Raw genomic sequence first — 16,754 nt, 5'->3', positions numbered from 1 at the left:
TGTTGCGCACGCCAAAACCATGGCTCTTGCTTTCGCGAATCACCTGTGCGCATGCTCAGTGCTCCCTTCCCAGTCTGATCACTACGATACAGTGGCTGCAGCGTTGGATCGTCCTCCGATAGACCCAGCTTTAGAAGTGCTTCTCGCAGCCGTCGGTACCAGTCACCAGCAATCTGGACGTCGTTGCTAAGTGTTTTGAGGTAGTTTTGAGCTCGTGTATTGCCGTGTATCCCATGTACCTCCTGCTTCTTGACTTGAAGGTTCCAATTGAAAGTGCGGATAGCGGACCGCAAGGCAGCCAAAGCATCAAATGCTTGAGCGCGTCGAAGATCGAATTCAAGCTGAGCAAGCGTTGACAACTGCCATCGACTGCGGGCATCCGGTTCGAGCATCGATGGCAGGAACAGCGAGGCGGATTCCGGTTTGTCGGGGTCAACAACATCCATAACTGTGTCGAGTTGTGGGATGCGTCGGAGAAGTCGGGTTCGATAAACGGTCAGGTCTGCGAGAAGCTTTTGCCGCATGGAGTTGATAGTTGATTCGGGGCTTGCGAGAGCAATGAGCCGCATGATCTTCTCTCTAAATTTGTGGTTAGCAGACGCAAGAAAACACAAAATAGGGAGCGTACTGGGTGTCCTCGGCTTCAAGGCCAAGACTAATTAAGAGGACATCACCCGTGTGCTTGAGCTCGCCGTCTGTGGTCAATGGCTCCTCTTCGATGAGTTTCAGGTACTGTGCAGCATGTGTCGGTGGTGCTGCTTCAGCATTAGCACCAAGGGTCAGGACATATACTGAAAATCGTCACCGTCTTCTCCAAATTGAACTTGAAATACTGCTCCACCCTCGCCAATATTCCGCGACTCATAAATCTCCTCCCATTTGGGGACATCGTCTGGGTGGCGCTGTCGGTGAGCTTGATCTAATTGCTCGAAATTGCTTCGCCGGGTCCGCTCCAATGTCTTAGCATCTCGCATAGCATTTCGGAGGCTTTCGGCTGATACCAGATAAGTGCGGAAGAAAAGAGACAGAAAAGGCACATACTCAGACGAACCATTTTATTCACAAACTGATTTATCAGTTTTGCTTATACCGACCGGGAGTGACCAAACCGAAAGTGCCCTGATTTGTGACGACCACCGCATCACTCATGCCGCTGTCACGCTCTCACGTCAAAGAGACTCTTGCTTTATGTGGAACTTATGTAGTATTCGAAGGCACTCCCGTACAATTTATATACAGCAGTTCTCTTCACCCAGTGGGATCCTAAGAGCCGATCCAATCGTCCTCCAAAAACCAAGTTAGGGTATGAGGCAAACAACAAAGAAACCCCATTCGACACATCCACCACCAGGAAACGCACAACTGCACTTACGCCGGTCCGCCGTTACGGCTCGCCGGTCGCGTCGTGTGGGGGTTGGGAAGGCACTCCGGAGTAGCAAGCTACCCCATCATCGTCACCTCCCGACCCACCAAAACCTGGAGCTCCGCAGCGGGATTCGTCCAATCCGCTGGGAGTGTGTCTTCCTTTGCAAGCACTCCTCGCCATGTGTTTATGACTAGCGCTGGTGGTAAGGCCTTTTTCCTCCATTTTGACCGGTTCGTCAGTTGCCTATCCAACTCGAGGCGCAGGTCGATCTGCTTGTACCACCTGTTGTGTATCTCCTGCTCGCTCGCTGGGTCCAGACCGTCACGCTTGATCCGGTGCTCCAGTCGTAGCTGCCAGATAAGGTATGCCGACTCTGCGACTAGGATTCTGTACAGCCTGGTCAGTGCCTTGTTCACCTTGCCGTTCGCATTGTACTTCTTGAGGGCTCCGCATGCCAGAATCTCTCCATACGTTGGCCTGACAATTTGCCCCGTCTTCTTCTGCCACATCGCCAACATCAGATGCCAGATATCGTGCTGGCCGGTCGTCGGACACTCCGTCAGTATGTGTTGCATTGTCTCTTCTGTGTGACAAGATGGGCACAGCTCACGCTCGCTATAGCCAGGGATATTCCTCCAATATTTCCCAACCTTGTACCCGTTATGCAGAATCATCCACATGAAGTACCTTACGTTGCGGCTGAGAACTTCGTTTCGCGTGCCTTTCCATATCAAGCGTGCTGTCGGGATATTACCCTTCGGGTCCACCGCTGCCTGGCGGGCTAGGTTCATGTTCGTTGCCGTGTCCGCCCGGTCCAACTTTCTGCGGTACGACGGAAGAGCCTGCTTCGTCTTCCGGATGATCTTGTAGATCTTTGACTGTGTCATCTGTGAGAGTTGCGCACCTGGGAGCCGCAGTTCGGCCGGTATCGTCGTGTCAAAGTGGTCGCTTGCTTCAGGCTTCGCGGCCCCGGCGTTGGCTAGTGCATCTGCGCCATCGTTGCCTGTATTCCCAGAATGACCTTTCACCCATTCGAACACTGTCAGCGCTGTCCGCTGACGTAGTCTTGCTGTTGCCAGCTTGAAGAGCTCTCCGTTTTCCGTGAGTCTGAAGTCCTCCCCCTCCCATCTGGCCAGGTGCTTCGTAAGGCCGTCGATGGTCGTCTTCGAGTCGCTTAGTATCTTCAGCGGAATGTCTTTCGGGTTGTCCTCTGCCGCGGCTATGACCGCTAGCAGTTCTCCTACCTGATTTGTTTGTTTCAGGTCAGGCGGGACTCTTATTGCCCTGTTGCGGACGTCGCCATCTCCATAGAACGTGCCAGCCCCTGCTCGGGCGTTCGCTTGGCCGTTGTTCATCGCTGAGCCGTCCGTATATACGATTACCCCTTGTTCGTCGGGCTCGACCTCCCCGTCAAGGTCCGGGGGCGTGTGTATGCCTCTTTCTTTCTCGCAGAACACGCGGAATGCATCCTCGAAGTTTGTCCGAGCCCGCCGGTACTGGTCGGAATACTACTTCCTTCTCCCCCACCTGCTGGACCATTAAGTCTGGTGTCGGCTCATCTCCTGGTTGTTGTTTGAGCGGGTTCCACTTATCCTGTAGAGTGTTTAGCAGGCTGCGCGCTTTTGTGAAGCATTTATGAGGGGACACACAGTCTGGGCATTCTTCTCTGGTGTCCCTGCACCCTTGGCAGTCGCAGTTTCGCCTCGGTCTGTGTCCCGCCGCGTCCAGGTTACAGGCTAGCTTCTCCGTTTCACCTACCGTGATGATTCGGTGGTGCTCCCGTAGGCATCTCGCCTCTGCGCCATTGTTGAACACCCCGCGGTTCGTCGCCCTTGACTTAATGTGGAACCATATCGGTAGTTGGCGTTGTACTTCGCGTTTGAAGTACAACCCCTCCAGTCTTACATCGTGGTCAAGCGCCGCTTTCATCATCTTGGCGACGTCCTTTGGCAGGGGGTTCGTGTGCGAGCCGGAGTTCCAGGATTGGAGGAAGACATGTAGTCTCATATCCCTGTCGACAACTTTTCTGTCCTCGCCAAGGATATTCAGGGCATTGAGTTCATCTGTTACGAATGCCCAGAGGGGACGGTCGTGGCCTGTCTTAAGATAAGATTTTAGCCACATGACCGTGACAGCTTCGTTCCTCGCCACTATGTCGAGCAGGTTTCGACCGCCTTCGTCTTTCGGCGCGTAGATCGTCTCCGCGTTGATCGTTCTTGATCTTTTGCCGGCCCAGAGGAAGTCTCTGACCCTCCTTTCCAGCTTCTTCTCTACCTCCTCCGGCATTCCTTGCACCTTCGTCAGGTACTGTGTCATCCCTCCTACCACCATTAGCAGGATTAGTCTCCTCCCTTCCATTGTCGGGTGGCCAAGTTCCCACTGGTCTAGTGCGTTGTCGATTTTTTCCAGTGTTCGTGTCCAGACTGACACTTGTTCTAGGTCGTTTCCGACCCATGCCCCCAGCGTGCGTATGGGCTCCTTCTCGGCCGCAATCTTATGTCCCGCAGGTATCTGGGTCCCCGTAGCCCCGTTCAGGCACCTCGTCGCTCGAAGGCGTTCGCGTTTCTCGCGTTTCCCAACAGGTATGATCTCTGTCTTGGTCTTGTTAAAGCGCGCTCCCGACGCTAAGCACCAGTCGTCTAGGATCTTGAGAAGGTCTCCATAGTCGTCAGTACCTGATAGGTACACGAGTGTGTCGTCAGCGAACAGCGACGCAATGATTTTTTGCTCAACCCCCTCAATCCTGAGTCCGCTTAGATCAGATTGTCTGAGTGATTCCGCTAGTGGCTCAATGGCCAGGTCGAATAGCAGGCATGAAAGTGGGTCGCCTTGGTAGACGCCACGTCCTACTTTGTACGAGTGTTGAGAGAACACTCCGTTCACTGCAACTCTGGTGTGCGCGTCTGAGTAGAGGCTGCGCACCGTGTTTATGAACTCCCCCGGGAGCCCAAATTTCGCTAACACTTTCCACAGGTAGTCATGTTTAATTTTATCATAGGCCTTTTCCTGGTCTAGCGCAACAACCGCGCCTTCCAGTTCCGATACCTCCCCAAGGTCGAGGATGCGCTTTGTCAGCCAGATCTGGTCGTATATCTGGCGCCCAGGGACGAACCCTGCTTGTGATGGGTGTATTATGCTCGGGGCTATAGTTCCTAGTTTGATAGTGAGTGATTTTGTGAATATCTTATAGTCTGTGTTTAACAGGGAGATGGGCCTGTAGTTGGCTATATCCGCCCTCTCATTCTTCTTGTATAGCGGCGCCATCCAGCTTTCTGCAAATCCGGTGTTCTTCACTAGGCCGTGTTCTTCGATGTCATTGTACACCGACTGGAGCATCCCTATGATGTCGAAGGCTGTCCGCGCTTGACTCGTGAGCGTGTCAAACCTCGCCGCTAGCGACTTATATACCTCGTACGGTATCCCGTCTGGTCCTGCCGCCTTGTCGTTGGCCGACTTGCTCAACGCCTCAGCCACATCACTTCTCGACGTCCGTTTCCTCATCAGTTCCTTCTGGGGATCTGTCAGCTGTGCTTGTACACGGCTCAGGACTTCTTCCATCACCCGGGCCCTTTCCGCCTCATCGGTGTCCGCTACCCCTTCGTCTTGGAGCTTCTTATGGTGGTCGCGGGCAATGTCTGCCATGCCTTGTGACGAGGTCTCATACACTGGTGGTTCGTCCTGGCTCGCCGGCTTCCTGAGCCGGTGTATAACATCTCTCGGCCGTCTGGGTTTGTTTATCCCTGACCAGTATTTACTGATGACTTCGCCCATCAGGCGGTTCTTAATCTGGGCGTCCATCCTTCTCCGGCGGTGTCGTTTTTGATACTTCGCCGCCAGCTGGTCTGTTAGAACCGCCAGGCGTTGAGCTTTCTCTTCCGCGGGAGCAGACGCATTATTGTTAACTTGCGCCATTTTTTTCTCCAGCTCCTGAATTTCTTTGTCGAGGCGCGGCACGACCTCCTTGGCCCTGTTCCTCGCAAAGGTAAGTATCTTCTTCTTAAATCTTGCATACAGTGTCTGGGCGTTGTGTTCCTTGTTCCATGGCTGGCTCCTCAGGAATCTCAGCTCCGTGTGGAAGGCTCTGCCCTCCGTCTCTATGTACTCGGTAAGTTTTTTGTCTCCGATTATGCATTTCGGCCACGACCATCTCCCCGGCCCAGTTGTTGGTGCTTCTGCTGTGGTGAGTCTCACCGTGACCATCTTGTGGTCTGTGCTGAATCCAGGTGGTCTTATTTGCCACTCGTACGCACTCTCTAGCATGTAGCCCGTCACATATATCCTATCCAGGCGTGACTGCGCGCCAGTGGCTTTCTGGTGATATGTGTACTCAAGTTTCGTGGGGAACGTATCCCGCCACCCGTCGATTAGACCTAGGTGTGACTTAAGCGTGTCCAGTGCCGCCGTCGCATTGGCTGCATCACTGTGGGCTGGCAGTCGGTCAATTGAATCCTCGACTATGTTTGTGTCGCCTGCCATGGCGTCTGGGCGTCGCACATGTGGGTTGTCAGTGAAGAATCTGTCTACTTCTGACCAGAATTCAGCATTTTCGCTTGGTGCGTTCGGGGCGTACACCCCCAGTATACATAGCGGGTTCTCGTCGTGCCATTCTATCTCCAACAGCATAGCCCGCCCGGGTATTATCTCTGTCGTCCTAGCCGTTTCTGTTTTGACTAGCGTTTTATTGAGCGCAAATGCTAGGCCGGCCGCGTTGGCCGATTGGTGATTCTCGGAGTTCATAACCCTGAGGACCCGTCCGAATAAGAACTCGACGTTGTTATGTCGTTCCTGGTCGAGGTGCGCTTCCCCTACCACCATTACGCCTACTTTATTCTCCCGCATAGTCTGCCACATGTGGAACCATTTGTTGTCGGGGTGCCAGAAGTTGGTGTTGCCGAGGCCATTCATATTCACCGCCCCCAGTTTAATGGACGCTTTAGTGAGCTTCGTTCCCTGGTTTGGGCTCAGGGCGTTGCGGGGTGGTCCGGGGAATTCCTCTTGGCGCCTCCGGAGGGGGATCGGTCTCGCGGCTGTGTTAGCTATTGGGCCATAGTCGTTTCCGGTCTGCGCATGGGCTTGCTGAGCCGGGCGGCTGATTGGGTTGGAGCGGCACCATTCCGGGCAGTCCACCTCCCGCTCCCTGTTGGGTCTGTGGCTGGTTAAGCCTGGGCGGCGCCAATTCGGGCGGTCCGCGATCTGCGACTGGGTTAGTCTGCGGCTGGTTGAGCATGGGCGGCGCCAAATCGGGCGGTCCGTCGTTTGCGACTGGGTTAGTCTGCGGCTGGTTAAGCATGGGCGGCGCCAAATCGGGCGGTCCGTCGTCTGCGACCTGGCTGGTCGGCGGCATGTTGTGCCGGGGTGTCGCCAGTGCGGGCGGTACACCGATGCGATCCTGTGTCGCTGGCGTGTCGGGGTTTCCTTCATCGACACGTCTTTGGGTTAGGCTCTGGTTTTGAGCGTGAACCCTCGGTGTCTCCGGGGTTCCATCTACGCCTGTTCCTCCTCCATCCCCGGCACCGTCAACAGGGCCACGACCGCCGGTAGCGGAGCGGTCGTCCCTTCGGGCGCTGGGGTGTGAATTGCCGGTTGCCGTTGTCTCGTCCCGTGTGTTTTGTGTTTGTAGGTTGGTTTGTTCGACTGCGTTGCTGGGCTGGCCTGATCCTCGCTAGGGCATGAGGCTGTTGCGCCCGGGGTTTGGGGGGGGCCCGTTAGTCCACAACTCGCCGCCGGTGGCTTGTTGCATTCGTCGCGGGCATGCCAGGACTGCTGGCCGGCGTTCCCCGGCCTAAATAGGCCCGCCCGTTGCGGCGCGCTCATCATCCCGGGGGGGCTGAGGCCCCCCCGGTCCGAGCACGCAAGAACCCTTCCCCGTTTCCTGTCCTGCACCAGAGTGTAGTCAGTAAATGTGGCGGGGTTGGGCTGCGCCCCTTCTATGGGCGGCTTCTTCCGGTCCGGCACCGGGTCCGCATTTACCAGGTAGATGAATGCATGTATTTATTTGTAGTCTATATATTGTGCTCGTTTATTTAAAAGCGGCCCCGCTGCTGGCTCCGACCCCGATTTGGCTTGCCTTTTGGTCCGGCTTGTGCAGTCCTGACCACAATCAGATCGCGACCACGTCGGTGCGCATTCTGGCGGGGTCCCGCGTCCTTCGGGAGCGACCCTCTTCCCAGGTTGACCGTGTCCATCTCTGTGGCGGGGAGTGTCGGCCCGGCCCAGTCCGGCGTCTCCGGGAGGTCGCAGCACCAGTGTAGGTGGTCGTTTTCGGAGCATCTGAAGCACCATGGCATCTCGATCTCATTGGGGCGGCGCTGCTTCAGAGGGATCACGTCGCCAGTACTCGATGCTGGTCGCGCCGCCGGTAAGGGGCTCGAAGCTGTTGTGCGCGCCGACTATGCGCTGGACCCGCAAGGGCACACACAGCTCCTCCCATTTGTCGAGATTGGCAGTGGGAGGTTGGCCATACACCATCCATATCCCTTCCTTGGTTCCCCTCGGGTTGTAGCGCACATCGATGGTTCTCAAGAAATTGTACAGACGCGCGTTCAGCACGTCTGCTCCTGCGCGGCCTGTGAAGCGTTCGAAGATGTTGCGGAAGTGGGGGTCGTTTAGAGCGAAGTTGACAATCCCCCACCTCAGTACATCCGCACTTTTCTTATCGTCGCCTCGGACTGTCGGTTTGAAGCCAGCCATGGCCCACGACATGCGCTTTTTGTCGAAATCAACGAAGCGGACCGTCAGTCTGTCAGGATCTTCCAGGAACTGGAAGACATTGATGCCCAGCAGGTTGGCGCGGGTGAGCGGGTCCTTAGTCTCGACTGCGAACGCAAACGGCGGTGTATACGCTCCGGCATATGGTTTAGTGTCGTTGGGGGTGAGCGGGATGAAGCGGACACTCTCCTCCGTGATGATGCCTCCGCGTTTGAGGTAGTCCTTGACTTTGTTCATTACGGTTGTAACGCCCTTGTACCCGTCGACCAGATACCAGCCCCCCATCATTATTACCACCGCAAGGTGGTTGTCTGGGTCGTTCTCGATGGCTTCGCGGACAGTGGTGTGGACGTTTTCAAGAAGGTCCTCATTGGCGATGACGGCCGTGTTGTATTGCCCGTTGTTGGGGACGAAGGTTTGTTCGTGTAAGTCGTCCGGTCCTTCTGGGTCAGGTTGGGAGTAAGCCGGCAGTTTGCGGTGTGGGTTCTTGCGCCGCTCTGCAGGCGGGTCTCTGAGGAAGACTTCCCTGGTCGGGAATATGAAGGGCGGTTTTGGGGGCGGTTCCTTGCCATCGCCCCCGCCTCCGTCTTGGCGTCGTTTATCTGGTGGCGGCGGCGTTGGGCTGCCGTCAGGTCCGTTGCCCCCAAAAACATCATCTGGTCCGTGCATGGGTTCGTCTAGGTCTGAGGCCGTGAGTTGAATTAGTCGTCCGCTGTCGCCCGTGAACACCAGGCTGGGTAGCGGGGGGCGGACTAGTGCGTCTGGTTTTCTCCTGCGCTCCTCCGCCGGATGGAGTCACGCGTTCTGGGTGAGTGCGGGACGGAGGGAGATTGTCGGTGGCCGCCTGGTCGGTGGCTGTCTTGCTTGTTTTCGCGCTGGTTGAAGCCAGCGTGGTGGTTGTGGGCAAGAAGTTTTCCCTGATTGATGTCACTTTGCGACACTCGTCCAGCTCGTGGCTGACCAGGTGTCCGTTTAGCCTTGCTATGGCCACGTTGTACCTTGGGTAGTAGAACGTGTTTCATTTGTACTGTACAGGTGGTACACGCAGTCGGGGTTATGACTACTGGCCGTTAGGCCGCGCCGTTGAGCGCCTGACGCCTTGGTTGACGTCCCCAGGTTGCGGGTTCGCGGTTGGCGATCGGACTCCCAGGTGGGGCTGCCCGCGCTGCTCGAGAGCAGTGGGGGGAGCTCGTTTGCTTCTCACTCCCACCAGATGGTGGTGGTGAGAAGTCACGAGACCCCTCCTGAAGTAGAGACTCTTGCTTTAAAATCCCAAAATACTTACAAAAGAAAACAGCTTGCCTAGAAAATATTTTGGACAGTATTCCCAGAGTATGGTAAACCAAAAGTCATATATGCATGTTCAAGACATATTATTTTATTGGTAACAAATGTAAATAATCCTAGTACTTAGCACAACTCATACAGTTCATACCAGGGACAATAACAATTTACATGTTTAATAACTTGCACAGATGGAAAATAAAACTTAAACAAAGTAGACTTGATTTGCAAGTAATGAGATCACATTTCAAGTTCTCAGATAGGATATAAGTCAAAGCTAATATCAACAGACCATTTTATAACCATAATCTGTAGCAAATAAATACGGCAAATGTGCCACAAAATATAAGACCAAATCTGCAAGGTCCAGCAGCAAAAATGTACCTAATATATCAGAGATAAGTGAAAAAATGGCTATTATATATATATATTAAGAGAAAAATTCAGGTAATAATATTTCTTTTGAAAAATATTGAGGCTTAAGTGAGATGCATCTATTATTAACAAATATTCTGGATTTTATGTCCTGATACAGAAGACAGCTATAAACTAGATGCTGCTCATGCAACCCTTGACGGTGCGCAAGGCAAGCAGAGGGTGTAATGTATCAGATCCTCTCTGATGTTTTAAATAGACCATGGTGTTCCAAATCCTCCTGGGCCGGACTCCGCTGGAGTCCAAATAACTTCAAGAAATTTCCTCAGTCCTGGGTATAGGTTGCTCCAGGAGATGCTGGTGTCATGCACATCAGTATTTGTGTAAGGGCAACCTTGCGAGGCTCGAAATCAGAGTCCTGAGCAGAGGGGGAATCCTTAGTGAACTACTACAACAGGAAGGGACGCTACAGACTCACCTGAGCAGAGGGGGAATCCTTAGAGAACAAGCCAAGGAGCCCTCTGCCCAGGTGCACTACTATATACTAGTGACCGGAGTAATGATAGAGTGACTGTGTAGCGACAGATAACGGGTTGGAGAAGTCAGGTGTCGCTAATGGACCCTAGGTGAGTGTCGAGTAGCCCTCGAAGCTCCGGAGAGGCAGGTTTGGGACCGTGATGCCAAGGGAGGGGCCCAGGCATCTCTAGAAGGCTCAAGAAGGGCTTCGGGAGGTCCAGGCTGCCTCTGGGCGTCTCCACTTGTGACCGTGACGTGACAACCGGAGTCGGAATCGGAATCGGAATCGGAATCGACTCCGGGTGTGTGACCGTGACGTGACGGCCGGAAACGGAGAGGGAAGGCGTGGAGCGGAAAGGGAAGGAGTCTGGTCTAGCCCAAGGGCCGGGAAGTGTCGAAGAGGACCAATGAGAATGGCGGCCAGCCATGACCACTGGAGGGTAGCGACAGGAGGTCACTCGGAGACGTCCCCGGACGTCTCCGGAGAGGTGGAGGTGTGAGGGCGTGCAGCCTGGGGCGCTGCAGTAGGCACGAGCCTTAACGGCAGTAGGCCTCACCCAGGAAAAGACCCAATGACGGGGGCCGTGGTGGCGGAGTAGAGAGCAGAGCCATGGCAAAGCTCAGCCATCCGAACGTAAGCCCGAACGCTGACATAGGTTGGGGACACCCAAGACGTCCAGCGGATAGAGATGGTAGGGAGACCTTGATAAGTAACAGCCCGGAGAGGCTAGAAGGCCATAGGCTCAAGGTCTCGGAGGGAAGTGGTGCGTCCACATCCGGAGAGGTCTCCGATGGCGTTAGTGATCCATGATGGTGATTCTGGATGGACTTCCGGAGGGGAGTGGCCAGGGAAGTCGAAGACTCAGGATCACTGGATGTGGGATGTGGTGCAGGCAGTGGAGGGAGAGCGTCAGGGTGCGGAGACGCGGAGACGCAAGCGGAGACGCGGGCGCTTGATGGGATCAAGTGACGGCATCAGGGTTTCCCCTGACAATTTGCAACAATTGCCATCTGCACTTATCTGTAGTGTATATGGTTGGGGGGGGGGCATGTACGTAGGTACAGAAACCACATATTTCCTTGTAGGGACCAAAGCGGCAAATACACTTTCTTTCTTTTTTTCAGAACTTGATTTCTCCTTGACCAGATTAAGTGTTCTTTTCTTGATGATCAATTAGAGCTGTTAAACATTAGAATTATGTTCTGCTTTGGGAACAATCTTTAGCAGAAGCCCTGGTGTGATTCAATACTTTGAAGAAATATTACTCTGAGTTAAAAATCAAGCTTAAGCTCTTGTGAGGATAATGTAGAATCTGGAAACACCCACATTTGCTAGTCTTGGACTCAATTGCTACTACAATGCTGTATATGTAGGACACTTTTTATTTACTTTCAATCAGTTTGTGCTACACCGCTCGTCGGCCCTACCTTGAATCATCCCAATTCCAGTGGTCTGATGTTGCGTCAATGACATCGTGACGATGACCGTCATTCATCTCGCGCGATCTGCTCACCAGTATCGCGCAGCGGGGCTCAAGGACGATCCGCATCGTGCATGGATTATCGAAAATCTTTACCCCGACTATGTCGACGCAATCAAGTCAGGCCGTATAGACGGGAAGCGTGATCAGTATGCGAAGACGACGCTTCTCCACCGCTTCGACGCGGAGTTTGACTTTACTGGGAAGAACTATAACATGGGAGACTTTGCCAACGTAAGGTGACTTCTATTCTGCTGTAAATCAAAACCGAACGCCCCACACAGACTCTTGCTACCATTTTGAGCAACCAATACGCCAACACCGACCGTAACCGTCCCGCTGCCGTGCCGAAAGTGCCCAAAGGACTTTCTGCTCCCCGTGCCACCAACGCCAAAGCAATATTCGAGAAGCGTAACAAGGTGGCCATTACGGAGGCAGCAAACTCTGCTCGCTTGGCAGCAGCAGCGCAAGGCGGGAGCACGAAAAATGGTGTTTATTACCAATCCGAGCTTAATCGACTCTTCGCGGAGGCCACTTCTAACGAGGAACTTAAGGCTGAATTAGAGGCTGCCGCAGAAACAGAGAACGAGCTGCTTCGTAATGGGCCGACAGCGGACACCATTGCAGAGTAGGTTGTTAATTTCCAACAAATCTCTACTTATCTGTGGCAGTAACCAAGAACACGCACCCGAAATTCTTTCTGACACGCTCAAGCATCTGCTGACGACAAAGCACTTTCAAGGTCTTGGTGACATGGTTCTGTTCATTCGTGGTGGATACCTTAAAACGGGCACAGTCCACTCATTCTGGTGCGTTGCATCGAGTTTCCATTTCATAACTGAGTATATCCAGCTTCACTATTGGACCCAGCGCAACAGTAGAGCCGTTTGCCCCATCGGAAGAAGACACTAATGTGGCCGAGTTCAATGGCCTGGTCCGTCGCACATTTAATGGTTCGTGGTACTGTAGCGCTGGTAATCATTACATTCTAATCACATCCACAGCCGACTCACCTCTTCAACTCCAGGTCGACGCAAATAACAAAATCATGCTACCGGATGTTAAGGTCAACAAGACGGATGTTGTAGACCTTCGTCGGCTGTTGAAGGAGTACGCGCAGCGCGGCAAGGGTGAGCAGTTCCAACCCGGCCTGCATTCCACTGACAACCTCCAGGCGGTGATGATTTGCAACGAACATTCACAATTGAAGATGGCGACAAGTCGGTCAATATTGACGATGCCAAAGCTCAAGTAATCCGACGGAAGTACAAGCAGATTTTAAAAGAGCAACGTTCCAGAGCTGGTACTAGCACCAAGGGTTCCGCAGATACTGCTTTGTTGCCTCCTGCGACGCCGCCTCCCGTTACGCCGCCTCCCGTTACTCCGCCTCCCGTTACTCCGCCTCTCGTGGCACCGCCTCTCGTGGCACCGCCTCCTTCGACCCCGCCTCCCGTTACGCCGCCTCCCGTTACGCCGCCTCCCGTTACTCCGCCTCTCGTGGCACCTCCTCCTTCGACCCCGCCTCCCTCGACTCCACCCCCTGTGACCCCGCCCACAACTCCACAGTCGACTACTCCACCACCGAATACCGTGACCCCTGTGCCGCCTCTGCCAGTGATTACTTCGCCACCAGTGACACCACTCCAAGGAACTCCAGCACATCTTGGGCAGCTATTCGGAAGCTCACCTCTAACCCCACCGCCAGCCACACCAGTCCATCGTGGCCGTGGTCACGGTCGTGGTGGTCGTCGCCTAACTCGTGTGGCACCTACTACGCCAACAGTGCATATGACTCGCGCCCGAAAGCGCACACAAGAAGAGGTGGGTATTGATGACGACAGCCGTCCGCCAAAGAAGAGATGAGATAGCCTTGTAACTGTCCTACAATCTTAATGTCATGACTCACGATTTTGCTGTTCGGTTCCACAATTAATTCTGAAGTCAGGATTAGGATTAATTTTTGGAATTTAATTCTGGGTTTGATTAATCTTCAAGTTGGGTTATGAAGGTCCTGCAGGATTAATTGAGGGCATAATTAATCCTGGGGGATTTAACACAGGCAGGATTTACGCATACGAGGTAGGATTAATTGCACATCGGAATTAATTGGGGAGGATTAATCCCGCTACACGAGTACAGTACACAACTTAGGACGAGCAATATCTAGCTCAGAATTAATTCCCGGCGCTAAAAGTTTCTAACAAAATTTAATTTTTTCGACTGCAAACGATGATGATCAAGGGGCTGTGTTGATCACGAACCACCACCATCTCTTTGGTGATGGGACGAATCCGCACATAAACCCCCCACCGCAGTGCGCGGTGCGGAGGCATATACGCGCTCTGGCCACACGTCGTGGACCCTGCACAGACGGGGCGGCCTGTAGGGTCGAACACCAAGCCTGCCGAATGAAGGGCGGCGCATTCATTGGGAATACCACTACTGCCGTACCAATCACCCCCTGCTGACCACCGCGGGGAGGTCGACATACCACAGAACCCTCCTCGAGTCCTACAGCTCAGAACAACGAGCTCCCCCCCAACGTGTCATAAGGACCTTAGGCCTTAGGCAATACTTGCTGAGCACCCGACGGCTAACTGACCCGACATCGAACCACATCGCTGGACCTCGCACCCAGAAAATTTTCAATCACGTGGCCTGCAAGCTAGCTAGCTGTGACAACAACCCATCTAGTTACCCTCAGCGCGCTACCTGAGCAACTCCACCCCAAAGAAAACCCGCGGATGGCGAAGAAAACCGACAAGAAGTCCTCCGTGAATGACGAAACGACCCCGCCATCACCCAGTCGCGCCCCCGCACCAGAGATCCCAGCTCCACATGTACCGTCGCCAACGGCGCAAACATGTGCGAATACGGAACCACGAATCCGATCTCCCAACCCCGAAATTCAACTTGAGGGCCAACCACTACCTCCACAAACATCAAGTGAAGAGACATCGCACCGTTGTAGTACCCCGGCGTGGAGCATGGACTGCCGAGCGGCTCTTGAATGGCATAAACAACATGACCGCTACTTACGTCCAACTAGTGGAGGCTCGTTCCGATACCTGACCCATCTAATGCTACCTGTACACATGTTCTTCGACGCAATAGTACTGCTTATGAACAACCCCAAGCCCGAGATTGGAAGAAGTCGTGCGCCATAGGCACACGCGGCCCGAACCCGCCACATTTACTGACCATCTGTAGGGAGACGGGACAGGAAACGGGGGAGGGTTACGCGTCATTGACTGGGTGACGAGCAGAGCCTCAAACTCTGCTCGAACCCAAGCCAGTGACGCCGCAACGGCGGGACCTTTTCAGGTCGGGGTCTGCCGGCCAGCAGTCCTGGCATGGCGGGGTAGGACTTGTGTCCGCTCGGGCGGACACGAAGCGATACCCCGCTAACCCCAAACGGTAGGCACATCCGCCGGAATCCTTAGCGGGGATCCCGGCGGGCCTTTCTTGCTACTCAACCTCAATACAACTTCATTAACTGCTTTGCAGATTCATATGGAGACGAACTTACGGCTTGGGACAACGACGGTGACACTCGAGGAGACGCTGATTCCGCCACCGATCAGCAGAGCTCCAATGAAAGTGGATCCGATGGAGGGGAATGGGCGGACGACCAGCTGGAGGAATTCTGGACGGGTCTGCTCCCTTGGAACATAACCCCACAGGATTTCGACGATGGCTGGCCGGATGCCAACCCGGATGCGATACAGACTCCGGGCAACGTCAATACAGACGTTGACAACGCACAGTATGTGCAAGGGCCCGAACGAAGGAGCCCAACCCCAGATCATGGGGAAACCGTGATAAACGGAACCCGAAATGGAAACGGGACGCTGTCTGAAGCACAAGACGAGCAGAACCATTGTTATATTAATAGACAGGACAGAACAGAAAACAACACGAACAACAGATTCTATCCCGGACCAGCGCAAACGGGCGGGACTGGGAAGAAGAATGTGAAATCAGCAATTAAGGTGTCAGCCCTGAACGTGAAGGGATTTGGACATGCAAATGTCAGGAATGAGAAGAATAAGTGGCCCGAAATATGGCAGCTGATGCGCGAGAAGAAAACAGGAGTGCTGATTGTGGGCGAAGCCCATATGGACGACGAAAGGAAGGCAAGAGTTGATGCCCTATTTGGTCGATCAATAAGACTCGAGTTTTCAAAGGCCACCGAGACGGCGAACGCCCAAGGCGTGGCAATAGTTTTGAATAAATTCCTGGTAGAAACTGAAAACATCATCAGGCGGGAAATAGTACCCGGAAGAGCGCTCATCCTTGAATTGAAGAATGGCGACGGCACACCTCTCTCCATCCTAGGAGTGTATGCCCCAACAGATGACCGAGAGAACGAGGAGTTCTGGAAGTCGATTAAGAGATACTATGAAGACCACCCGGAGATCCGCAGGCCAGATATAATGGGGGGCGACATGAACATTGTCGAGTCAGCCGTGGATAGACTGCCTGCGCGCGAAGACGAACCAGATGCCGTAGGTGCGCTGGACGACTTGAAATTGTACTTAGGACTGATTGATGGGTGGCGGGACACATTCCCGACAACGATAGCCTACACATACTCACAGACTGCCGCTCAAGGTGGCGCGAGGTCAAGGCTGGACCGAATATACGTTCGGAGAGAGATGCTTGAAGATACCTTCGAATGGAGAATCGAGTCTGTAGGGATAGAGACAGACCACGACATGGTCTCAGTCAAGGTAACGACCGCGGATGCCCCCACCCTTGGACGCGGAAGGTGGGTGTGGCCAATACACATCCTCAAGGACCGAATCCTCTCAGACTTCATTGCGGATCGTGGCAAAATGTTTTTCATGAAACTGGAGAAATCGAAGGAGTCGGAATGGAACCCAAACGAGAATGTGCAAACATTCTGGCGCGAATTCAAGGCGGAAGTAGGTGAGAAAGCGCGAGAATGCGCCAAAATTATCATCCCACGAATAACGAAAGAGATACTTGACATGGAAGCCAGACTGAATAACATAGTTAAC

General features: G+C 53.8%; 3 protein-coding genes across 3 annotated transcripts; 2 read left to right on the top strand and 1 right to left on the bottom strand.

The window, feature by feature from the left end:
• Positions 1–1,440: 1,440 nt before the first annotated feature.
• Positions 1,441–1,884, bottom strand: MIND_01136000 (uncharacterized protein; the record flags this gene model as incomplete). The annotated part of the gene is made up of 1 exon (XM_037367903.1): positions 1,441–1,884. The coding sequence occupies one exon, from the start codon at positions 1,882–1,884 to the stop codon at positions 1,441–1,443; it is 444 nt and encodes a 147-aa protein (XP_037215735.1).
• Positions 1,885–11,730: 9,846 nt separating this feature from the next.
• On the top strand, positions 11,731–13,593 carry MIND_01135900 (uncharacterized protein; the record flags this gene model as incomplete). Its single annotated transcript, XM_037367902.1, has 6 exons — positions 11,731–11,964; positions 12,015–12,358; positions 12,402–12,539; positions 12,583–12,683; positions 12,735–12,860; positions 12,905–13,593. The coding sequence occupies 6 exons, from the start codon at positions 11,731–11,733 to the stop codon at positions 13,591–13,593; spliced, it is 1,632 nt and encodes a 543-aa protein (XP_037215734.1).
• An 881-nt stretch (positions 13,594–14,474) lies between these two features.
• MIND_01135800 (uncharacterized protein) lies at positions 14,475–15,589 on the top strand (the record flags this gene model as incomplete). Its single annotated transcript, XM_037367901.1, has 3 exons — positions 14,475–14,886; positions 15,238–15,496; positions 15,535–15,589. The coding sequence occupies 3 exons, from the start codon at positions 14,475–14,477 to the stop codon at positions 15,587–15,589; spliced, it is 726 nt and encodes a 241-aa protein (XP_037215733.1).
• Between the last annotated feature and the right edge of the window lie 1,165 nt (positions 15,590–16,754).

This window comes from Mycena indigotica (genome assembly GCF_014461135.1).
Source record: "Mycena indigotica strain 171206Taipei chromosome Unknown Mind.scaff0010, whole genome shotgun sequence".
Taxonomy (NCBI): domain Eukaryota; kingdom Fungi; phylum Basidiomycota; class Agaricomycetes; order Agaricales; family Mycenaceae; genus Mycena; species Mycena indigotica.
Note: the sequence above shows the minus strand (reverse complement) of the source record. Positions and strands in the feature narration are given on the sequence as shown.